The sequence below is a fragment of the Pollicipes pollicipes genome, unplaced genomic scaffold (assembly GCF_011947565.3).
Source record: "Pollicipes pollicipes isolate AB1234 unplaced genomic scaffold, Ppol_2.1 Scaffold_3447;HRSCAF=4054_pilon_pilon_pilon, whole genome shotgun sequence".
Classification (NCBI taxonomy): domain Eukaryota; kingdom Metazoa; phylum Arthropoda; class Thecostraca; order Pollicipedomorpha; family Pollicipedidae; genus Pollicipes; species Pollicipes pollicipes.
The window spans coordinates 38398749-38423884 of NW_023596297.1; the positions used below are offsets into that span (position 1 = coordinate 38398749).

General features: G+C 67.5%; 1 protein-coding gene across 1 annotated transcript in view; it reads right to left on the reverse strand.

Moving 5' to 3' along the window:
• LOC119091546 (serine/threonine-protein kinase PLK1) overlaps positions 1 to 25136 on the reverse strand; it is a 58384-nt gene that overhangs the window by 22697 nt on the left and 10551 nt on the right. Inside the window, exons 2-3 of the mRNA XM_037214356.1 lie at positions 8773 to 8880; positions 180 to 296 (exon numbers count right to left, since the gene is read on the reverse strand). Of these exons, the coding sequence (XP_037070251.1) occupies positions 180 to 296; positions 8773 to 8880 (225 nt within the window). The remainder of the gene's footprint in view (positions 1 to 179; positions 297 to 8772; positions 8881 to 25136) is intronic.

Here is a 25136-nt window from a genome sequence, read left to right on the forward strand (position 1 = left end):
CCCGGCGGACCGGCCGGTCGGTCGTCCCAAGCCACGTGCGTCCCCGCGCCACCCCCGGCGACTCGGCGCCTTCGAATGACGGCCGACCTTGAGTCGTTGCCGGCTCGGCCCGGCTCAGCTCGACTCGGCTGACCTCTTGGGTCCGGCCATCGGCCGAGCCGCTCGCACGCGGCACTCACCTTACGGGGGCAGTACTCAAGGATGATGTAGACGTTCTCGGCGTCCTCGAAGCAGTGCTCGAAGCGGACCACGTTGCGGTGTCGGAGGTGCCGGTGCAGGTCAATCTCGCGCGCGATCTGTCGGCGGGAGAGAGCGCGGGTCACCCTGGGGTCACGGGGGCGGCCGGCGTCGCCGCCGTCACGTCGGCGCCGACTTTCCACCGGCCGGGGCCGCCGGTGGTCAACACGCCTGCCAAACAGGCCGGCAGTACGTTCGCGGCGCCGAGCGAGCAATGCTCCAGACAAACACGGGAGCCAGCGGACGTGAGAACCGGGGGCCGCACGCGCGAGCTGACTTGGCCGGCAGGCGCCGTGGTCAGGTCAGAGCCCCGCAGGCGGCGCAGAGGACTGCCCGCCGCCCCTCCGTCACCTTCGCCGGCAGCCGAGGTCACGACCGTCCCCGGCGACGCGCCATGTAATTCACCTAAAAAACTGTAATCCCAAGTCGAGCCACAAGGACACGGTGGCGCGGCCGAGTCGTTGCCGGCCTTTGTTTTGGTATCTCTCCGGCATCTGCCAGCCACCTTTGCAAAACACACCGCCGGCCGTCGGCGCGGCTTCCACGCGCCGCGCTCGGCGTCCGGCCGCCGCGGTCGTGGGGCGCAGCCGGACGGCCGTCTCCCTGTTTCCACCGACGGCGCAGCAGGTCGCGTCCGTACGCAGCGGCCACGCAACTCACTGCCAGCCGGCCGGCCGGCGCCGCAGCAGCTTACTTTGGCCGGCGCGCTCTTGGCAGGGAGCGGTATTTTACAGATTATCACCCGGCGGACTCTCAAAATATCGCCCCACGCACTGGCAACAATGTGGCGCGCTCCAGCCAAAAATGGCGCATGCCAGGCGAACGTTCGCGTGGCGCTATCGACGCTCGTTTCGGGCGGCTCGACTCGGACGGCGACCGAGGGTGGCGGGAGGAATCGCATGGCCCGGCAGCGAGGTCCGCGGCCCTCGCTCTCGCTCTCTCACCTGGGACGCGTCCCGCTGCGAGCCGTCAGCGCCACCGACGAATTTATTGGCCCCGATTGGCTTAATCGCCCGTTCGCCCTGGCGCCGACCGTTTTTCCCGACGAAACCCTATCCGCTATCTGGCGGCGGCCCGCTGGCAGCCGGCCGCTCCCAGCATCGGCCGACGAAGGACGGCCAATTAGGGTGTCGGGTCGCGCTGGGCCTCGCCACGCCGGGCGGCGCGATGGATGACGCCGACCAGCAGGGCTGGCAGCCGTTCACGCTCTGGCCGGTCGGGCCGCGGGCAGTCGGCGATCCGACACCTGCTCGCGTTCGGCGCTGCTCAGCGCAAGGAGCCAGGCGAAAGTCGGGATAGGTAAACACGGCCGGCGGCTCGACCCGACCCGCCGGCGCCGGCCACGCTCCTCCACGCGGCGGAGCACGACGGACGCGAGCCAACAGAGGCAGGCGGCCGGGCCGAGCCGAGCCGAGCCCCCGGCCGGGCACGGCTGCTCGCCAGGGTGACACATGCCTGCGGCATGATACGTCAGGCTGGTCTGCGGCGAGTGCCAGCGGCGTGACGGGCCCTCCGCCACACATCGGCGACATCCCGGCGCCTCCAACACCCGGCAGACTCAGCGTACAGCACGCCGCAGCGATGACCAGTTTCATTGGTAAGGACTTTGACGTTGACATGATAAACAGGCGCCTATCGGCGCTAACAGAAGAGCAGAAGCAGGAGCAGACAGAGTAAACATTGTCCCCAGGCCCAATGGGCGCTATAAACATAAGTCTAGGTCGTCTGCTGATGGCCAGTCCCCAAAACACATTCCACCATATTTATCAGCGCAGTCGGGTAACAAGGGGTCTCTTCAGCCGACACCGAAAGGCAATAAGTGAAGAAAACCCCGTCAGTTATCCATCCCGAGCCGAGACTGCATGCACGCTGTTCATCCATCCCGGCCGAGGCGGCCGGCCGGTTTTTTAGCCGACGCGGTTCAGTGGCGCTTAACGCGCACCATTTCCTTTCGGGGTTAAGTCGCCTTAGATCGGTGATTTGTACGGCCGATGTATCAGCGTCCGACGCAGGCGCCTGGGCGGAAGATGAAATGGGCCGGGCGGACGAGCGGTACACCCGGCCGGGCCACGCCCCGCGGACTTCGCGCGGATCGACAGCGATTGCGGAGCCGGCGATCGGGGAGCTGGATCGGCCAGCTGCCTTCGCAGCTTATGCAACATCCATTACAGCGCGCCGGCAGAAGTGCTCGAGGCGAGGACGTGTCCATTCCGAGCCGCAGCCCAAAGAAAACATTCGCCGCGATCGCGTTCGGTTTGAGCGCGCCGTGGCGAGAGATCAACTCCGCCCCAGCTGGAACCGTGCCGCTGGGTGTCGTCCAAGCGCGGCTCTCTTGCTGGCTCCCTCCCTTCCAGCCAGCGGTGCGAGGAGGCCACTGAGGCGGCCCCCGGCTGGGCACGGTGCCGCAGGACTGTCGCCAAGAGACACCCGGCGCCGCCCGATGGCACGCCCCTGCTACCGGCACGGGCGGCCTGACCAGGCGGCAGGCGAGGAGCTCGACAGGCAGGCCAGGCGCCCCGGGTCGTTTGATCTTAACTCTGTGAGACGAACCTGGCGCTGTTATATTAGTGGCGCCGCCGCCGCGCCATCAGAGCGCGCCGCAGCCGCGGGAGGCGGCTATTGGCTGGTCGATCATGACTTGCGGCGTCGCGCCTCTGCAGTGGGTCTTCGCTCCCCACGGCATCAGTACGATGGCGCGGAACTTCCGCCAAGAAACAGCAAAAGGCAACAACCGCGCTTTCTTTCCGCGTCCAACAATGATCAGATTGCTGACGACTGAATGCGATTCTCCTGTATTTCAGTCAACGGCAGTGCAAAGCCCGCGATCGATCACAAACAGCAGCAGTGTACGTGATGTGGAAAAGCTAAACTGCTATATTGAAAACGACGGTGCTTCTCTTACCGAGCTGAGCTGACGGGCAGCTCGGACCGCAGCCGCAGCCGGCGCTGTGCTGCACCAGCGCTTATCTCAACTCCGTGTGGCGCCGGTGTCAGCCCTGAGCCTCGTCCAGAGTCGCTACACGGAGGGAGAGGGAGCGACGCTCCCCGCCGGTCGTGGCGGGGGGCTTGCGGCGTATTTCTGGCCCCATGCGCCGCCTCAGTGACCCCTCGCCGAGCAAGCCACACGCTCCCACGGCCGGCGCGCACATGTGGGCCCGTGTGACAACACGTGGCTGACAGCGGACAAACAGGCCCGGCCGTGGCGCTGACTGGCGATCGGCCGACGCGACGGCGTCCGCGCCCGCCGCCGCCGCCGCCGCCGCCGCCGCCGCCGCTGGCCGCCGGGCGACGACACCGCCGGGCGGCCGCGGAAGCGACGGCCCATTAGTCTCCCGCATCGCACAAAGACCACCGCCAGCGGAGCGCCACCCGGGCCCCGGCGGAGAGCCCCCGGGGGCCGCGGCCGGAACCAACCATCGACCGTCGGCGGCGACCGCGCCCCGCCGGCCCGGCTCGGCCCGGCCGCGGTGCAAGGACGCCGTGACGTCAGCGCCAGCCGCGGCATCGGTAACGACGCTGGCGGCCTGCTGGCGCGCGCGCCAAGCAGACCGGTCCGGCCCATGGTGCGCGGTATTCGGGGCGGCCAAGGCCGGCGTCAGGCGGCGGCCGACGCGTGTCAACACCGGCCACGTCGGGCCCGGCCAAGGACCGTGGCGAGACCGACGCCCACCGGATGCAGCGGCCGCGGCGAGGGACCGCACATGCCTGCGTCCGGCACGGCTGGCTGCCGCAGCGAGCTGACTTTCTCCTCAAGGTGTCCTGTCATTAGCACCAAGGCGCAGCTGCCTTCTGGTCATTGATTGTGGCCATTCCGAACCATGCGAAGGAAACGCCTACCGTCTGTAATCGTGCACACAACCAAGGCATGGCCGCTGCCGCTGACGCGAGGCCGTCACCTGGCTCCACCAGGCCAGAGCCCTCACAGATGTGCGAGCCCGTTCGAAGCGGGGTGGCATGGGGCTGGCGCCAGCGGGCGATCACGCGCGCGCGGCGAGCACGCGCCGATGCAGGCCGATGACATCGCCCTGATACATAATCGGTATCGCTATCCGTATCGTCCGATGGATGCAGGTCAACGGCCACGCGTGGTTGTCCTGTGCTGGCCAGCGGTGAGCAGAACGCTACGGTCCGCCCGGGCCCGTCGCACCGGCTACTGCCGCGCGCATACGCTTCCAGGTGAAGCCGATCACTGCCCGGCCGGCCGGCCTCTCCCCAACAACATCCCGGTCCGAACGATAGCGGCCGCCGGTCCTCCATGGCTGAGACGTCCGCCAGCAGACAGCGCCCGGCCCGGCTCCGATTAATTCGCCAGCCTGTACCAATCAGAACGGCTCATTAAGGAGCGTGATCAATCAGCCGCGCCGGGCCATGGGCGCGCGAGTCAATCGGGTTCCCAGGCCACAGTTATCAATTATCAGATGTCGCCGGCCGAGTTGGCCAGCCATCGCGCCGCGCCCACCCGCCTGCCGCTCGTCACAACAGCATCACGCTGCCGCCAGTGTCTCGGCTCAGTCAGCCAGTCTGACCAGGTCCAGACTGTGGTCGGCCGCCGGCCCCTTGTGTCAGCCGCCATATCAGGCGACCTGGCGGCGCCGCAGTCCGACTGATACGGCGGCGCTCCGCGATCAACTCCGCCTGACACGGCGGCGCTCCGCGATCAACTCCGCCTGACACGGCGGCGCTCCGCGATTAACTCCGCCTGATACGGCGGGGCTCCGCGATCAACTCCGCCTGACACGGTGGCGCTCCGCGATTAACTCCGCCTGACACGGCGGAGCTCCGCGATCAACTCCGCCTGACACGGCGGCGCTCCGCGATCAGCTCTCCCTGACACGGCGGCGCTCCGCGATCAGCTCCGCCCGCCGCCCGGCAATTCCGGCTGGGCGACCGGCATTGACGGATGTCATCGGAGTGGCGGTCTGTCATCGGAGTGGTGGCCTGTCATCGGAGTAGCGGCCTGTCATCGGAGTGGCGGCCTGTCATCGGAGTGGCGGCCTGTCATCGGAGTGGCGGCCTGTCATCGGAGTGGCGGCCCGTCATCGGAGTGGCGGCCTGTCATCGGAGTGGCGGCCTGTCATCGGAGTGGCGGCCTGTCATCGGAGTGGCGGCCTGTCATCGGAGTGGCGGCCCGTCATCGGAGTGGCGGCCTGTCATCGGAGTGGCGGCCTGTCATCGGAGTGGTGGTCTGTCATCGGAGTAGCGGCCTGTCATCGGAGTGACGGCCTGCCATCGGAGTGGTGGCCTGTCATCGGAGTGGCGGCCTGTCATCGGAGTGGCGGCCTGTCATCGGAGTGGTGGCCTGTCGCGCTGGCGGCTGACAGGCTCCCGGGCTGGCACGCGGTCCCAGCCGACAGGGCAGGCCCCCGCGTTGGGGAGGGGGACACCACATCGGAGACGGGATGTGGCCCGGGGGACGGGGGACGGCGAGCCGCCGGCCACGGCAGCCGCCGCTGGTCGCTGTATCAGTGTGATCCCGGTTGGTGGAACACTAATACAATGGGGGGGGGGGGGGGAGTTCCCGGCTTGGGTCACCAGGCCCTGACTGCGGGCGCGGTGATTCTCGGTGGCCACACGGCTGATGGTCGGGTCACGAACGAGACGCGCACTCCCGCGGAGCATCCACGTTCACGTCCATATCCGCGCCGGAACAAAGTCACCTGCCGACGGTACATGACTGATGGCCAGGTTCGAAGAGAGATGTGCGAGATCCCGGGCGAGCGCACTCAACACTCAGCACGCAGCACGCAGCACTCAGCACTCAGCACTCAGCACTCAGCACTCAGTCTCCTGACAGTACACTGCCAACGACGGGCCGGATGACAGTACACGGCATGTATCACACCCAGTGACACACCATCAGCGAAGATATAGCCGTGCGGGCGGAGAACCGGACCGCCAGGCGGGTGCCGCCCCCTCTCCAGCTGCCACAGCCTCAGCCAGTGCCGCCCCGTCGACATCGCCGAGCGCCGAACAATGACCGCCTGATTGGAAAACGAAAGTGCGCCGAATTGCGCAGATCGAACGGATGATTACGGCCGGCCGCTCGGCGTGGCGCGCGCAGACCGGCCGGCGGAAGCGATTACGAACCGCGCCGGCCGACCGTCAGCGACGGCAGGTGGGCGCCGCGCAAAGACGATCCCTTCCGCGGGAAGTCGGCCATCCGATCCGGCCACGAAGCTGGAGCAGCGGCGCCGAGCGCGGCTGGCACCTGCTCGTCCGGCCTTGAGCCGGCCGCGCTGGGCGACGCTCCCGCTGTCGGACATCACAGTCATATATCGACGGCGACCGGCTGCCGTGTCGCGCCGCCCCCTGCCACGAGATGGCGCGGGGGTGGCGGCCGGCCGACACGAACGGCGCCGGCGGCGATCGGCCCGATTACCGGTCGTCCACACACTGGGGTTTGCAGCCAGACGAGCGGCGCTGCTCGGCCATGCCGCGACGCCTCGGCCCAGCAATGCTCGTTGTCCACCTGCCGCCCCGGCGCGGCCCCCACCGGCCCCAGCAGCGTACGGAACTGCAGTTCGCCGGCGCTCCACTGCGACGGGACGCGGCGCCCGATCCATGCGCTCGGCGCCTTCCGCAGCGTGGCGTCGTCGTGCAACAGCTCGTAAATGGCGGATGCTGCTGCTATCTCGCACGGCCAGACCCGGTGCCACGGCGCAACATCTGGAGACCGCGAGAGCGCGACCCGAGATCCGCGTAATCGTCCCCCGACAGACGCCATCACCCAATACTTCCCACCGCGCTCGCCGCCCGTCCAGCCGCGCCCGGCCCGGTCTGGTGACGCAGTTACCGGTCCCCGGCTGCCCGGTCAACGCTCCGGCGCGTCTTATGACCGAGTGGCATCGTCGCCATTCGCTGGCACACCGGACATGACCTACCCCAGCGCGGCGTCACTCCGAGCCCGGCCGACCGCGACGGCTCGCCTCCTGGACGGGACACCGTGGCGCGCGCGACGGCTGCGTGTCCGTGCGCTACGGCCGACGCACGGCGGTGTGTCCGCGTGACGGCGCTCCGTGACGGCCTGTGCTCTAATTAATGTCGAGTCGAAGGCCCCCATCTCCGTCCGTCCGTCCGTCCGTCCGTCCGTCCGTCCGTGTGTTGTGTATGGGAGGGGGGAGGGGCGTGCGTGTCGGCCGTGGCGGCTCCCACCCCAACATAACTGAAAACAACCAGTCTTCCGACTGACGGCCAGGGCGGCCCTCCAGCCCGCAATCCGCTGTTTATTTACACTGGGGCCGCCGCGGGCTACCGGGTCAGCACCAGCGCACACGCTCTTTCTCTCCCGTCCCGTCCTCCCCCCTTCCCTTCCAGTGCTCTCTTCATTCCAGGCCGCTCCCGCACCCGCACCCGCGGGACATGAGTGGGAGATTCAGCGCCCACCCCGCATCTGCTCTGCTGCAGCTCAATAGCCGCGTATCTGCGCACCTGCCGGGCGGGTGGAGTTGTCGGCGCTCCAGGCTCGGCAGTCTCCTTCCGGGACGGCGGGGGACGGGGAGCCCTCAGACGCAGCGGACGTCCCCGCGGGAACAGCCGGTCAGCAAGCGGCCGAGCCGATCCGAGCCGAGTCGCCGGCCCGCGCTCGCGCCCGGCGCCACCCACCGGCCTTGGCACCTCTGCAAAACGAGTCTGGAGCCTCCTATAAAAATCCGCCGATTCGGCATCATGGTGTGGCAACCGTAAGTCGCGGGCGGGCCGGGCCGGGCCGGGCCGGGCCGGGCCGCGCCGCTCGGCCGGTGGCGGCTGCAGGGATGCGCCGCGGTGGTGCGCCATTGCGACACGGTCGTGCGCTGCCATCGCTGCGCAGATCGTGATTCGTGACCAGGCGCCGGCCATGGGCGGCGCGTTTGCAGAGTAGCTGGGCCGGGCCGGAGTCGTCTGCTGTCCCGGAGCACGACAGAGACCCCTTGCCGAGCATTCCAGCATGCGCAATAGCCTGGTTAAAGATCGGGGTGCATGCCACATTAATGAACGTTTCTACATGTCTGTCTGTTGACTCTGCCTGGTCCACGCAGGCTCCGGATGCCACTGCATTCAAAGCTCACGCCTGTTAAGACCCAACGTCTGTGCAATCTTTCCCACCGTCACGTCATCCCCCGTATCGGCCTGCCCTGACGGCGCCTGGTGCCAGCCCCTGAAGCCGCCGGCGCCAGCTGCAGGCAGCGCCCTCTGCGCCGGCGGTGCGGCGCGCCAGGGCGGCAGCCATGAACCGCCGCCCGGCCGCGTCGCGCCGTACATAATAAGCAGCCGAGAACGGCCGCGCTTCTGCATCACTTATCACGTGACGAACACGCCCAGCTGACGCAAATTCCGGGCGCGCGCACGGCGGCGGCGTGGGCCCTACGCCACGCCGTTGGCGCCTCCCGCGCTGCGTGGCGCAGGTGCGTCTGGCGCGGGCGGCCGGCACGCTCGCTCGCGCCGTAAAAAGGCCCGCCGGAATGTCCGCCTGGGCCAGCGGCCGACCAACCATGGCGCGCCGCGGAGCCGCAGAGCCGCCCCCGGCGCCTGCGACCGACGCCCATCATAGCCACTTACCTTCTCTTTGTTGTGCGGCTTTGTGATCCGGCTCTTGGGGATGATTTTGCCAGCGTAGACCTTGTTGTTGGTGAGATCAGTGAGCTCATGGACCCGCGCGAAGCCGCCCTGAAACAACACAGAGAAAACACATTAGATGGGGCAAACAGCGAGAGACTCCCGCGAGCGACGGCAGACAGCGCGCGGCTGTGTTCTTGGCCGCTTATCGCCGTCACACATCTGACCTCGCCGCCCGGGTCGGCGGCGCTTCACACGAGGCGTCCGGTCGGCCATCGGCCAAATTGAATTGGGCGGCGGGCGCTCGGGAACGGGTAAGCGGCCGCGAGGCCGGACATGCCGGCCGCCTCAAGGCCGGCCCGCACCCCGGCGCGCGCGCGCCGCACGACGCCGCGTAGCGCCGGTAGTGTCACTCACGGGCTGGCGGCGCGGCCGGACTGCGGCAAAAACGGCGCGCAGCGACTGGCAGCGACCGCGCTCCCACGCCTCCGCGGCGGGCGGGCCACCGTGCACACCCCGCCTCCTCCCCTCACGGAGTCAGCGGCGCCGCTCCGCTCCATCGCTGCCCAAAACGGGCCGACGGTGGCGGCGACCGACAGATGCGGCGGCAGCGGCGCCGGAGACCGTTCGCTGGCCGGGCGGCGGCGTACCGTGGCGTATGGCGTGACGGTCGCCGAGCGGCGCCGCCGGCAGGAGCGGCGCGCCCGGCAGCCCGCCGCCACCAAGTCCCGTCCAATCATCACCCGTCCGATCCCAGCTCGTTGCCAAATGGGGCAGACGAGCACCGGAATCTGTTACAGCGCTGACCGCCGCTGCCGACGCCGGTGGAAGTGCGCATCTCTGTCGGTTGCCGGCGCCGCCAGCCCGTGTTTATTGGTCAACTTTGGCTCGCACACCAGGCGCCAGACAGCTGCGCACAGCCTCTCTGAAAGGGTCTGTTTGGATAGCCCAGTTTGCATGTGCCGCCCCGCTCCACGCAAACGGGACCGACCAGCTTACGTTCTGCAGCGACACCTGCGCACCGGCGGCCGAGCACATTCCCATTCACCTGCCGCCCAGCCCCATTGTCTGGCGATAATTGTCGCCGGCAGGTGGCGCCTGCGCCTCGCGAGAGCACGGCGATTGCTGGCGCCCGCTCGGCAGCCACTCAGGGTCTCCCACCTTCGCCCGCCAGCCGTCCGCCGCCAGGTGGTGAGGTCTTCACCCCGTGCACTGCGGCCCGCGGCGCCTGTGTGGACCCGCACCACCAGTTCTTCGAAGCTGGCCCGGCGCCGTGTGATTTGGCTGTTTTACGGTCCACGGAACAGGGCGGGTCATTAACGTCGTCATCCCTCACGCCGGCTCCGCGGGCTCTGGTGAAACTCGAGTAGCTGCAGCCTGTTTTTAACAGCGGGCATCCATCATCCCAAGCGGCAACACACCATCCAGTCAGCGATACATTTCCTATAATAGACTGCAGACGGTCGTTTTGCGTGCCTCGTCTTCTGGGTCGTGTATGGTGACCCACAAATAGCCGCCGCCTCGGTGATGTCCACTCTCAGCAAACAACCAGCGACATCCGTCCAACAGACAGTGTGTTGCAAAGCACATCCGGCTGAAAGTTCATTCTGAGTCGCTCCATAACCTCGCCAGTCCCGTCCCACCCTCTGCCGGTCCCGTCCCACCCTCTGCCGGTCCCGTCCCGCCCAATGCCGGTCCCGTCCCGCCCTCTGCCGGTCCCGTCCCACCCTCTGCCAGTCCCGTCCCACCCTCTGCCGGTCCCGTCCCACCCTGAGCCGGTCCCGTCCCACCCTCTGCCAGTCCCGTCCCACCCTCTGCCGGTCCCGTCCCGCACTCTGCCGGTCCCATTTCGCCCTCTGCCAGCTCCGTCCCATCCTCTGCCAGTTCCGTCCCACCCTCTTCCACTCCCGTCCCACCCTCTGCCGGTCCCGTCCCACCCTGAGCCGGTCCCGTCCCACCCCCTGCCAGTCCCGTCCCACCCTCTGCCGGTCCCGTCCCGCACTCTGCCGGTCCCATCTCGCCCTCTGCCAGCTCCGTCCCATCCTCTGCCAGTTCCGTCCCACCCTCTGTCAGTCCCGTCCTACCCTCTGCCGGTCCCGTCCCGCACTCTGCCGGTCCCATCTCGCCCTCTGCCAGCTCCGTCCCATCCTCTGCCAGTTCCGTCCCACCTTCTGCCGGTCCCGTCCCACCCTCTGCCAGTTCCGTCCCACCCTCTGCCAGTTCCGTCCCACCCTCTACCAGTCCCGTCCCACCCTCTGCCGGCCCCGTTGCACCCTCTGTCGGTCCTGTCCCACCCCCTGCCGGTCCCGTCCCACCCTCTACCGGTTCGGTTTCACCTTCTACCGGTCCCATCCCATTCTCTGCCGATCTTGTCCCACCCTCTGCCGGTCCTGTCCCACCCTTCGTCGGTTCTGTTAACCCTCTGCCGAACCCGTCCCACCCTCTGCCGGTTCTGTCCCAGCCTCTGCCGGTCCTGTCCGGCGTGCCGACACGCGCACCGCGCGAGCCCCATTCCGGGGCTTCACGAACCGCACAAACACGCCCGGTGTGTGTCCCGAACCAGTCCGCGGCCGCCTAATAACGCATTCTTAACCGATCGAAAATGAATATTCATGCGCGATGAGCGTCGCCGAACCGGTCGGATGTAAATCCGCGCAGAGCCACGGGCGTTCGGCTTCTTATCACTTTCGGAACGGGCCGTTGTCACCGGTCGCGGCCGTTCTCGCCGGCGCCTCCGACAGCGCCGACGGCCCGGCGTCCTGGCGCCCTGCGACGACGCCGGAGTGGCCGTCGGAGCGCCAGAGGCCTGTCGCCAGCTGCCGACACGGCCGGCGCCTGGAAAGCGGACGTCACATCTCCGGCCTTGTCTCCGCTTTCCAGCGGCCGATGCGTTCGGCCGATGAAAGCCGCCGATTGGCCTGCGCTGGCCGCCCGGCCGCCGAAGCGCTCGGTCGCTGCCAGGCTGGCGCAGAGCGGCGCGGGGCGGGGCGGCCGAGCTCGGAATGGCGCTAATAGGTGCCGGTGGCCCACTGCGCGCCGACTTTCGTCCAATCCATCGCCCCTTGTTCAGCCGTGTCAGAGACCGTTCGCACCGAGCGCAGGCAGGCTGACCGAGCTTCATCACCGGCAGCGCCCCGCTGATAACACGGTCGCCGCCGAGTTTCACCACGCTAAATCACAGCTCACACTCGTTTTAAACCGTACCGTAAAAACGTCCAGGTCTCAAACAGGCAATTTGATTTGAAATTTGGACCCTGAAGTGAATGACTAGTGCGAAGAGGCGATGGAACTAGGCAGTGGAAGCTCCTCAGAGCATTCCGCGCGGGTGACAAGGCCGCGCGTTCGGTCGACTGGCGTCGCGACCCTGGCCGTAGGTCCGGTCAGCGGTCAGTTCGCCCGTCCCTCCCCTTTCTCATCCGGCGCGTGTCCGCGGGGTGTGGCGCGGCCCGGCCATCGAGCGGCCCTCGTAGGCCGTCACGAGCGGGGCCGGCCTGCCCGGCGCGGGGTCAACCGGGATCAGCGGCGGAGCGGGGCGAGGCCTCACACCGCCGGCCGGCGCTCGGTCCGCAGTCACGCGGGGCGTGCAGACACACGGGCGGCGCGGAGTCAGCTAGGATCGGCGGCGGAGAGGGGCGAGGCCTCACACCGCCGGCCGGCGCTCGGTCCGCAGTCACGCGGAGCCTGCAGACACCCGGGCGGCCCCGAGTCAGCCAGGATCGGCGGCGGGGCGGGGCGAGGCCTCACACCGCCGACCGGCGCTCGGTCCGCAGTCACGCGGGGCCTGCAGACACCCGGGCGGCCCGGGCCGACGGCGGCCGTGACGGCCGGATTACAGCCGGTCCGAGCGTCGTCACGGACCGGCCGCCGAAGCCGACGGCGCGGTGCGGCCCAATACCGGCTAACGATGGCTGATGCCGATGTCAGCGGTGATCAGCAATGCGATTACCGAGCGTTCTTTCGAATGGCGGCACGGTCAGCGACAGCCTGGGACAGGAAGCTGGAGCGAAGGACCGACACGGGGGCGGCCTACCGCACAAGATGCGATCCAGTGATCAGACTAGAGCCCGTCAGCGCAGAGACTATCAGTAAATCCCCACATGGGAATAGCAGCCACCACAAGCTCGCCGCCACGTTCTGATGACTGTCCAATCCAAGACGGCGCTTGAGGTGTGGCCCGAGCGATGACATCAGAGATCAGTCCGGCCCAGCGCCTCAGATCCGTATCCTGCAGCTGACAACTGACACAGTGTAACACAACACCCATTAGAGCACAGACCAGGAGACCGTCTCACGTCCTGACCAGGAGGGGACTCACGTCCGGACCAGAAGGCCGACTTACGTCCGGACCAGGAGGGGACTTACGTCCGGACCAGGAGGGACTCGCGTCCGGACCAGGAGGACGACTCACGTCCGGACCAGGAGGCCAACTCGGACCTACAATCCGCCCTGCAGGCCAGCGTGCGGAGCCCCATGGCCGGATACTGGCCTGATCGGGCCGATCAGCCGTGTCGGCCGGCGCCGGTCCCACGGCTGCGCCAGCAGACGGCGCGCCGCCGTGACCGGCCGTGACGACGCGCCGCGGCGTACCGCGTCATTAGCCGCCCGCGCCGCGCGGTCACCGAGGCGCGCCGGAGCACTGCGACCGGCCTCGGAGAGATGCCTCACGGCAGCCGGACCTCGGCCGCTGCAGCCGCTGGAGGCGAACCCCGTGCTGCAGCCTAGCCCGCTGCTCCACAGTAGCCGACCCAAACCGCTACAGCCCGCTGCTCCACCGCAGTCGACCCAAACTGCTGCAGCCCGCTGGAGGTGGGCTGCTCACTGCCGGATCAAACCGAATGATATTCCAACGTCGTGTCGCCAGGCCCTCTCCGGTTGGGCCATGCTGAGTAAGGATGTGATAAAAATGTCGTCGGCTGCACGCATGATCAATGTATCACATAGATCCAGCAGAAGATAAGGAGCATCCATGTAGCAACAGGCTTTCCTCAGAGGGCAATGGACAGATGTGGTGCGATGGCGTCGGGCCAGCGGACCAGATCAGCCGTCCCAGCACCCAGCCCAGCACCAGACTGGACCGGACCGGCCCGGTCCGGTCGGCCTCTCACGGGCACGTTCAGCACCCTGGGAACCGCACACCGGACGCCGTCGCCGAACGCCACCGCCGCAGCACCCCAAAACACGCCAGGACCGGCTCTTCGGGCTGAGCGGCGGTCGGGCCGGGGCGACAGTGGCGCCGCCTGTCGGCCGCACCCGCCGGCCGCCGCGAGCGGCCGGCGATCGCGCGGTCTGTCCTGCAAGCAGCCGTCAGCGGCGTTTCCGCGCCGGTGGCGATTTCGGCGCACCGCTCCGATTGCGGCACTTTTTGCGCGTCGCTTCCGGGTGCCGGAGAGCGGGCGGTGGGTGTCGGATGGCTTACCGCTGACCCTGCGTCCGGCGGCGCGCCGTGAGAGCGACCCGCCTTTGTCCGCGGCCGGCGCCGTAAAAACACGGCACCAACGCGCATTTACATAAGAGGGTCCGCCGCGGGCGTCGCGCGGGGATTATTGCTTAATTTCGGGTGCACCACCCGACCGGCCCGGCCGCGCGGGGGGCACCGACACATAATTTTCAGATTCACCCGTCCGAAATTCCTTCGCTCCAGATTACCCGTTGGGCCGTTCATAAATTTCCCTGCTAACAAGGTCATAAGTAAACGAAATGTTAAAAGGGTATCCCCTATGAACCCATCCGCTGATAAAACACTTGGTGTGATGGCCGAGGGCATTGCTGGACCCATGTTGGACAGAGAACGGTAACCTGATACCACCGTGTGAGACCATTAAAAAAACTGATAGGGCGTAACCAGTCTCACGCCCTGAGTCTCTCTCATATCACGGCAGTGCAACAACTTAAGGGTCATGTGGGACGACTTCGTCAATAATGCTGACGTTTTGAGAGGCTCTCTCACCCCATCAACTGAAGCATGCCCCATATGAAACTACGCCTAATGCCAAGAATCGGGGGCTTGCGTGCTGACTGTGATTGCCGAGCGAATCAACTCAACTCAACAGCAGATAGTGTTTAATTGGGGGGCTGGCCCCGTCCCCGCAGTGCAGCACTGCTGTCAATGCAGGAGCAGCAGGAGCAGCAGGAGCAGCAGGACCGCGTCTCAGAACCCGGACCGAACCAGGGTCATTCACCAACCGGGCCGGCGTCAATTACCTGCCGCTTGCAGTCATTCCGCGGACGAGCGGCACCGCGGCCGGCAGCCTCAGCATACGCCCGGACGGACAGGCGGACAGCTGCGGACAGCCCCGGCGGCCGGACGGATAAGCGGACAGCCCCGCGGACAGCCCCGGCGGCCGGACGGACAGGCGGACAGCCTCGGCGGCCGGACGGACAGGCGGACAGCCGCGCGGACAGCCCCGGCGGCCGGGCCGGCGGACAGACGGCCGGCGCCGGCGCCGACAGCACGTGCCGCCGGCCCCGGCCGTCGACAGCCGGCGCCGGGCCCGTCAGTCCCGGGCGCGTCCAGCCTGTACGCGGAGCCGGGGGTGGAGGCCGCCGACCCCGCCAGCCGCCCACAGGTGTGCGCGAGCCGCCGGCGCTGGCCCCGGTCGTCGGCCGACCTGTCCCGGCAGGCGCTGTTTGCAGCGGTGTGCAGCGCCCGGCCGCCGACTGCGGCCCGGCCGCCCGCACCGCGAACGCTCCGACGTAATGACACCCGATACCGTTCGTAAACGAGTCCAATTTCCCCGCGAGCGGCCCCGGTCCAATTAAATTCCCATCAGGCATCCGCACGATTCAATGTGCCGCTTACATTGGCGGTTTTCCCCCGAGCACGTTCGAGCGCGCCGGTCAGTCCTCCCTGCTCCCAAGCCTGGAGCCGACCGGAGCCTCCACCGGTGTCCAGCTCTCCTGTCACTGGGACCAGCTGATTCTCCCGGCCGGCGGCTCCGCTGCGCCGTTGGCCTCCTGGAGCTGATCCCGCGGGTGAGGCCCCGGCAGCGGCCGGCAGACAGGTGGAGGCGGGCGGACACAAGGCGCCGTCCGGGGTCCGCCCGGACGGCGCCCCCGGCGCCCTGAAGCCGCCCTCAGACGCGGCGAGCGGCCGGGCCAGTAACCCGGGCAGCTGGGGGGCGACAGTGCCGGTCCGAGCCCTCCGACGGCCACGCCCCGTGGCCTGGTCGGCCCGACGACATGGCGCTCACCCCGGATGGCTGGGTAAACCACCTCGGATATGAGTACCACGCCAGGGTGATGCAGCCTGTTTTCCAGTCATCCTCCGTTTGCCGGTCCCTGTGTAGTCTTCGTCCCTGCTCTGTGAACAGCCATTAGTCCTGTTCATGATCCGCGTTTAGACATTAGCCCCGTTCCTGGTCCGCGATCAGCCCCGTCCGTGATCAGTCCATCCCTGGTCGACGATAAGCTAGTCCCGAGCCATGATCAGACGATCTGCCCGACCCGGCCCGACCCGACCCGGCCCGGCCCCTCACCACGCCACGCCACGCCAGCCTGCAGCTCTCGAGCCCGCTCGGAAGGGTTTAATTAGCGGCCCTTGTCAGCGGCGGGGCCATCATCAGCCGGGGTGCCGGCAGAAGGAGCGCCACCGACGGACAGAGTGGCTGGGTGGAGCCGCCGCCGCGGGACACGGGGACACGCCGCCGGCTGATGTCTCGCCGCAGGGTGCAGCCATGAGACGGTCACCAAACATCCACTGTACGGGCGGATTCCGTCTGCTCTGACCCCCCCCCCCCCCCCCCCAGCCAACTCGTGACCAGAGGGATCATCGGCCAGACGTTGTGGGGGTCATCTTGCTCCGTACCCACCCAGTCAATCGTCATCCAGTTGGTCATCAGCCGCCAGAACAGGGCAGCACAGGACAGGACAGGACACACGCCAGTGGGACCGGCCACCTCAGCAGCAGGCCCTGCGGCTTAACCAGCCGCAAAAATCCAGCTTTTCCGCCGGTACCGAAAGCTCTTTTTGACCGTTGGGCCACACGTTCCGGTCTGCAGATTCAGGGGTGTTAAGTGACAACTGACAGTCATACGGTGCGAAATTCACACTTCCACATGCGCGTTTTCTACAGACGGTCTATCGCGGAGTTTGCTCGTTTGCAGGCCACATGTTAGCTGCGTCATGCTAGTGGGCGGAGGCTTCGTGTTGTACCGTGTCCTTGCGAACGTTAGCATTGTGTTGCTTCGTGCAGACGTGCATAAAAACACGTCTGACAAACCACTTTCGCAAGAACAGCTCATCGCATTGAGTACCAGCGCCGGTAGCCGTAATCCAACAATGCGGAACCTTGAGAGGGGCCAGATGGACGTGCTGAGACATCTGGTACCGCCACGGTCGTCCAGAAGGCCCGCCATCCTCCCAACCATAAGTGCAACGAGCAGCTTCTTCCTTTGTGATGAAAACGGCGCCGTGCAGCCCGCCGGCGGGCCGGCCGGACTCCAGCCCTGGGTCGGACGGCGCTACTGCCAGTGCGGCTCAGGCCGGGCCGGCCGGACTCCAGCCCTGGGTCGGACGGCGCTGCTGGCAGTACGGCTCAGGCCGGGCCGGGCTGGGCAGCTCCCACGGCGGCGTCACACGGCGCCCGGTCCGGTCCCGGTCCCGAGCCAGCCCTGGTAGACGGCGGCTGTCCCGCCGCGCCGCGGCCGGCTGGCCGCTGCGTCACCGGCGCCGCCCGGACGGCTTTACTGCCGCGGACTACCGGGAGACGGCCGCGGCGGCGACGGCGTTCAGCGGCCCGCGCCGATCGGTCAGCGAGCTGGACGACACTCTCCCGCGGTGAGCCAGGCTTCAGCTGGCACTCGGCCACCACGACCAAACGGACTCGGCCCAACCGATTCCACTCGCGATCGCCAGGTATTATCGCCTAGTGCTCCGGCTCCAGCAGCCAACAACGGCCAGACGCTGGTGCGCGGCGCGGGCCACGAGGGCCGCGCCGGCCGAGCGAAAGCTGCATGACGGCGCGGTCATCCAGGCTCGGCTCGCGCCCATCCAGGCCCGGCTCACGCCCATCCAGGCTCGGCTCGCGCCCATCCAGGCTCGGCTCACGCCCATCCAGGTTCGGCGCCGGCAGCTCACTCGCTCATCCAGGCTCGGCTCACGCTCATCCAGGCTCGGCGCCGGCAGCTTACTGTTTGAGCGCCGCAGCCCACGGGCCGCAGGTCACATCCGGCTGCACGCATAGCCAGTTATGACACCGCGCTCAGCGCACAGCATACAGCCCGCCGCAGCCCACGGGCCGCAGGTCACATCCGGCTGCACGCACAGCCATTCATGACCCCGCGCTCAGCGCACAGCATACAGCCCGTCGTCGTTGAACGATAACGAGCCGCTGGTCCGATCCAGTCACGATCAAGTCCAATGCGTCAGCGCTAGCGTGAGCACCGCACAAAACAGCGCAAAACAGCACGCGGCCGGCTGGCAGCCGCGCCCGCGACGAGCGGAGTCAACCGTACTCTGACCCAGTCCACACACTCTGCCACAGCCCGTCCATCGTTTGGAAGTCCCACTCAGTCAAGCATCAGTGGTCTCGTGCACGGTCGCCATGCACTGCGTACGCTTGCCTTCGAAATGCGCCATAACAGTCCAGATAAAACCACAATCGACGTGAGCTGCACACACGCACAATGAGAACCGCACGTGTCTCCATGCCGCCGCAAAAACTGCTACCACCAGCAAACACATCATCGATAAATACGCCCCAGTAAACTTTCAGGGCGCCAAAAGCAGTCCGCGGCGCGCATTACCATGAAGCAGTGGAGCGGGCGATATTATCAGCTCAAGAGATCGTATCACCCGTTGAAGACGGGTCGCCAGGAATCCTCGCGGTAAACGCATTAATCAGCGGCCGGCTGGCATCAGCGCGGCCTCCGGCGTGGCATCCGCGAGCGCGGCCGGCGGCGCAGCGGCCTGGGTAGGGGCAGGCAGACTGGCGACGAGTGGCAGAGCAGGGAAGGGAGGAGAGAGAGCGAGAGAGCGAGAGAGCGAGAGAGCGAGAGAGCGAGAGAGAGAGAGAGAGGAGAGAGGAGAGAGAGAAGAGAGAGGAGAGGAGAGAGAGAGAGAGAAGAGAGGAAGAGAGAGAGAGAGAGTAGATAGAGGAGAGAGAGATAAGGAGAGAGAGGAGAGAGAGAGAGCAGAGAGATAGAGAGAGAGAGAGAGAGCGAGAGAAGAGGAGAGAGAGAGAGAGAGAGAGAGAGAGAGAGAGAGAGAGAGATGAGAGAGAGAGAGAGAGAGAGAGAGAGAGAGAGAGAGAGAGAGAGAGAGAGAGAGAGAGGAGAGAGAGAGAGAGAGAGAGAGAGAGAGAGAGAGAGAGAGAGAGAGAGAGAGAGAGAGTGTGGACTGGAATGTGGGGGAGCACGCGCTCCTCGATCCCGCCGCTGCCCAGCCTAAGCTGCAGCTCCCAGCCAGGAACGGACGTGCAGTACGAGGAGGGCGGGCTCACCACCTATCGGGCCAATGAACCGCCGGCCGTGTACACTGCACTCGAGCCACATTGCTGCGGTGCTCGGCCTGGCGGCGCTGTCAAACACCGGAGACGCACGGCACCGCCGCAGCCGGCGGGCCGGCGGGCCGGGCACGCCGCAGCGCGCACGCGCTCCGCCGAGCACAAGACGCATCGGCCGGCGGGTGTCAGGAGCGGCGCGCGGCCGCCGGCGCGGAAGACACACGGCCGGGCGTCTGTCGGGGACGGCAGCGGCGCCACCGCCCGGCTCTCTCGGCGGGAGAGCAGAGCGCGCGCGGACAAAGGCGGCGAGCGAGCGCGCCGGGCGCCCAAACAGCTGATGGATAATCGGCCGTGACTCGCAGGCCAGCGCCGGCCGACCGCCGACCGGCGCGCTATGCGTTGCGCGCGCACAGGCGCCGCTGCCGCCGCGACCAGCCCGCTTTGAGGCTCTGTTGGACTGCAGGACAGGCGTGAGGCGTGACAGGCGGGCTGGGCACGTGGCCGACCGACGCGTGACCCGGCGCCGCACCCCGGGGCGGGCCGGCCGCGGCCGCGTTCACGTCAGCCGTGCGCCGAGCCGAGGCTCGGTGCCGCGCGCGGCGTCAGTACGTTCGCGGCCGCTGCGCCGCTTATGCCACCGCCGTGTGACAGGGCAGTGGACGTGTCAGCTAAACCGCGCACGTCAGACGGCGCCTGGCCGGGCGGAGTGGTCCCGCGCCCCAGGCCTGACCCGCGACAGCGCGCGGGCCGCAGGCCCAGCCCGGCCGCCTCCGTCGCAATGTGGGCCGCGTCGCGCCGGCCAGCGACCGGCGCGCGCGGTGATGCGCACCTCGCTACGAAGCCGCAGAGCCGTGCCGGGCAGAAACCGCAATGTGATGCAATGCTGGCTCTAAACGCGACGGCCCTGCAGCCGGGCCGCAGCGCAGCGGAGGCTGAGGGACACGGAAGCCGGTGGACGGAGAGTTCAGCCCAGCGCAGCTCGCTCGTATTTCGCCGGCTCGGCTGGCGACGGCCGAAGACGGGCGACACATGATCCGCCGACGCCCCACTGAGCCGGCGCCGGCCGGCTGAGCACGCCGGCCCGGTCAGGCCCTTACCCACGACACGTCCCGGTGCGCCGGCTGTCGCCCCGCTGCTCCACACCGGACCGCTTGATCGGAGCGCTCAGCGCCATCGACCGACGACGGTGGAGGCGGCGGCAGCGGCGGGGAGGGGGGGGGGGGGGGGGGTCCCGGTCCGTCCAGGCACCGCCGTGCATAGGTTTATGGCGTCCATCGCTCTCTGCCAGCGGCGCGCCGGCCGCCGCGTGTGACGCCGCCGAGGTGGTCGGCCCAGCGGCGCTCCCACCGGCGCCGCGCCGCTCGCGCCCGCCGCGCGTCCAGCACAAGCGCAGGCGGCTCGCCACACCAGTCAAAGGAGGGCTTCTTCTGAAAGGATGAAAATGGCCAGGCCCTCGGAGTGACGGCTTGGAGGAAGTCGGGCGGGGATGTGAGGAGTTGAAACGAAAGGATCTAGTCCGATGGGATGAAAGGTGGCAGAGCGAGCGAAGATCAGGGAGTCTGGAGGACTCACATGGAAGACGTGATGGGACGAGAAAGAATTGAGACGGCGGACAAGGCTACTTCAGGAAATAAGCGCGGAAAAAGAGAGCAGGTCAGAGGGTGAGTGTGTGGAGGCCACAAGAAGAGCAGAATGGAAGAGCACACCCGACCCTATCGGCCATCGGAGCCGCCAGCGGTGCGAAAAGGAGCGCACGCCGCTATCAGCGCCATCTCATACATACATTATGAGGCTCGGCGAGGTAAACAAGACCGTGACGGCGCCAGCAGTGCCCAACGTCGACGCACACACTCGAAAAGGCACGGGCGCAAATGGATCACACGGTGATAACGCTGACTCAATTGCTGAAATGTTCTGCGAATGCCCTGATACGCGCGGTGTCTTAACTTGCGGAGACTTGACAAAGCGGTCCGGAAACAAAGGCGATCTGGATCGCCGGCGTAACTTCCGATTCCCGAGACGTCCCAGCGCGGCTGAGTAGCCAGGCTAGTTTCGTGCTTGCGAAGTCGGGTCGACAAAGGGTTCCAGTTGAGGAGTTTTGCCGAGTCGAGACGAGCCGAAGGCCAGCCAGCGGGCCGCCACAGGCCTGCACAGCGCCTGACTCCCACTCAGTCGCCAGCACTCCCACGGCCTCCTGCCGGCGCCGCAGCTCCAGTCAGCCGCTCGGTGCACGCAGCAGGGCCAGCTGACCCCGCGGCGGGAGCCGGCTCGGTGCGGCGCGCCCGCCTTAAAAAGCCCGCGTCGCTGCGTCGCATCCGAACAGTCACGGTGCGACAGATCCGCGCCGGCCGCGGTCCGGCACAGCCACCTCCGATGACCGACCGAGCGAGCGGGCGGTCGGCCGGCCGCGGGTCGGGCTGCCGACGGCCGGGCCTATCCCGACTCTGCCCTGACGTCACCGGCAGCGGCCGGCGAGAGGCGGCACGGCAGAGAGCGCGGCTCGGGGCGGGGAACGCGCGGCACGGGATAGCACGCGGCGCAGAGCGCAGAGCGGACAGCACGGGATAACAGTGCCGAGCGGACAGCGGACGATACAGTGCAACGCACTGCGCGGGGCCGAGAAAGGTCGACGAGTCGCATAAAAACAGCGCTCAGGTCGAGGAACGAGCCAGCCGGAACGAGCCACCTTGACAGTAGGTGAAATGAGAAGACGAAGGGAGATGGACTTAGCGAGTGGATGAGTGCAAAAACGGGCGAGTAATACGGACAGCGCAACATGGGAATTGTTTACAAAGAGTTGGGAAGAGAGACTAACACAAAGCCAAGCTGGTGACGTCACAGCCAGGCTGCATGGCGCCGCGTGCCCGGCGCGTGAGGCAAGTGATTGTAGAGGGGGGGGGGGGGGCCACCTGGGCCTGACGTCAGACGGCCCGTGTGGGCCGCAGCGGCCGGCGGCGTCCATGAGCGGCGTGCAGCCCAGCTGTGGCCGCGTGCAGCGCCGGCAGCGCCGGCAGCGCCGGCGTCCGGCTGCAGCGCCCAGCGACAGCGGGCCAGCACTGGTCGGCACCCGCCGGCACGTCCGACCAACGGCCGGCGGTACTCGGCGGACGCAGGCTGGCAGGACGCAGCCCCCGGCCGGCGTGTGATCGGCCCCGGCCGGAGCAGCCCAGGCACGACGAGATGGAGAGACCAGGCGATTTGGAGATGGGCCGTCAATACGAGGTTGGAGGAACCAGATTCAAAGGCAACGCCGACTCCACGTATGTAACACATGAATCGCAGGAGCCTCGGGCTGCAGGACAGCGGAGCTCATGCTCCCTAACGCTCTGAAGTAGGGCAGCAGCAGGCGGGTGGGGAGCGTTGCACAAAAAGACGGCACGTGAGAGCGCAGCGACGCCCGGCATCCAGGGGTCCGATGACACAAACAGGACTCACGAGAGGCACCACACAACACCGCACCGCGCTGCGCCGGGCATGCACCAGGCGAGGTGCCGAACCAGGCGCAACAACGCGATAAGCCGCCACCGGCAAAAACGCGCCGACAAAAAACTCGCGGCTGACCCGCGACGGCGGCCCGGAGCACCTGATGGTCGGCGCTGATGACCGGCCCGGCTGGGCCCGGCGCGGCGGCGACAGGGCAGCGAGAGGGGCCGACGGGACGCGGCGCCCCGCGGCCGAGCGGGACGCAGGCGGAGGGAGCGCAGGCCCCGGCGGAGGTGGTGCCAGCGGCCCGTCACGAGTCAGCGGCGCGAAGCGACCAAGCTTTTTCTCAAACGCGCGCCGCGCACGCTCGGCGTCGCGAAAAACACGGCGTTTGGCACAAATTGGACTGATCTTTACGCGACGCAAGGTCGGCGGCGGCGTAAAAACTGACAGACAGCCGCCGCCGACCAGGAAGGCACCCAGCCAGCTCTACCGCCGCGGGCCAGCAGCCCCTGAACAACCTCCACCGCGTCACGGGACGAGTCCAGCATGCGCTCTGAGCCAGCCGCCGCCGTCCGACGCACAAAGGGTGGACACGTGGGTCCTTGGGAAACGATCACGTGCTCTAGCTTTGCTCACTTCGGGAGCTGGCAAGCGACAGAAATTTACGCCGCGTGGTGCGCGGAGCGGCCGAGTCTGAACAGGGGTCAGCCCGTGGCAAAGGCCGGATCGGGCCCGTCGGCTGAGGCCACATAGCCGCCGCCGTGTGGTGCGCGGAGCGGCCGAGTCTGAACAGGGGTCAGCCCGTGCCAAAGGCCGGATCGGGCCCGTCGGCTGAGGCCACACAGCCGCCGCCGGCCGGGGCGCGGAGCGGTCCAGCGCACGGCCGTCAGGGTCGGGCGCGCCACAAAACAGATCGCTCAGCCGGCCACCAGCCCAGTCAGCGCCGTCCGGCCCCACAATGGCGCCAATCTAGACGCTTTACATGACAAAACAGACGGCGGTTAGCCGTCTTAAGGGTCGTGCTCGAGAGGGGGAGGGGAAAGCTGTACCAGCTGACCTTATCACGCTCTGGCTGCTGGTGCCATTTCCCGTAACTCCTATCTTATCCTTTCCTGGTTTTTGGTGTGATAAGATATAAACTCGCGTCGCTGATTTGGCTACAGTTAGAAGTGTTTACCTTTAATCTTGTTATCATGTTGGGAAAAACGCCCAAACTCTTCCAGCAATGCAGACCCACATGCATATGACACTCATATCCACAGAAACAGCACAGCAAAGAAGTGCAAAAACAAACACGGACCTCCATAAAACGAATACACTTTCCTTCTAGACAAGTACGACTGATACCGGCACCCGGAACGATTATTTTATTGTGTTTAGAAATGCCGCAAAAATACTGGGTTTACGACGGTTCCTAGGGCGGCTAATCGGCCGGGACCGGGCCCGGGTCCGGGCCCGGGCGCCGGCGCTGGCGCTGGCGCTGGTTGGCGGCTGGCACGCCGCCGCCACCTGCAGCGGTGGCCAGTGACTCCCGACGGCAGGCCGATCGGTCCTGACCGCACAGGGCAGACGCTCCACATCACCGACGCCGCGCTCTCCGTCCGGCAATCAGACCGTGTTTGCGTTGAATTTGGGCCCGTCAAGCCCCTGCCTATCTAATTAGTCATGGCGCCGGGCATGAGACTGATTGCGTGCCAGCCGGGCGGGCGGAGCGCGCCGCCGACAGCCGCCACCAACAAACAATCCGGCGATTGCAGGCGGTGTTTTTCCGCGCGCCCGCGTCATTACAAAGACGGCCAGCAGCGCCCAAGGTCCTTGCTTTCGATCTCGGACCGCCCGGCGCCGCCCCTCTCAGGCTGCGGCTGACACGCACGCCGCCCCTCTCCGCTGCGGCGCCGTGCAGATGCCACCGGACCGGCGCCCGCCGGTCAGAGGGGCCGCCGCCCCGGCGCGGCGGTCCCAAGCGTCGCTCCGTCGCGTACCGTCGCCCTGCCGAGGCGGTCCCAGGCGTCGCTCCGTCGCGTACCGTCACCCCGGCGCGGCGGTCCCAGGCGTCGGTCGCCCTGCGGCGGCGGCCCGGGCAGCGGCCGCCCGGGCCACCCCGAGTCCGGGCGGCACGGCGCGGGCGACCGGCGGCGCGAGCGACGGGCGGCGATTTGCGGGGCCCGCACGCACAGCGGGCCTCGCAAATCATCGCACGGCAATTCGTTAGCGGCGGCCGAGCGGCGGCGCCTGTCCGGCCGTAACTCAGCGGCCGCGGCCGCGGTCCGGGCACGGTAGGAGCGGAGCGGGCCGGGACGCGGCATCGGTAGCGATGTGGCCCGATAGCGGCTGACCTCCCGACACGGCCTCGTGCTTTACGGCCGTGAGGAGCGGGGAGGGGGAGGGGAAGGACGGTCCTGGCTCAGCGGAGGCGGACAGTGCGGCTGGATTACTCGAGGGCGGCAGTGTCGACGAGACCCTGGCGGCGAGGGCGGACAGACCTGACCCAAGCGGACGT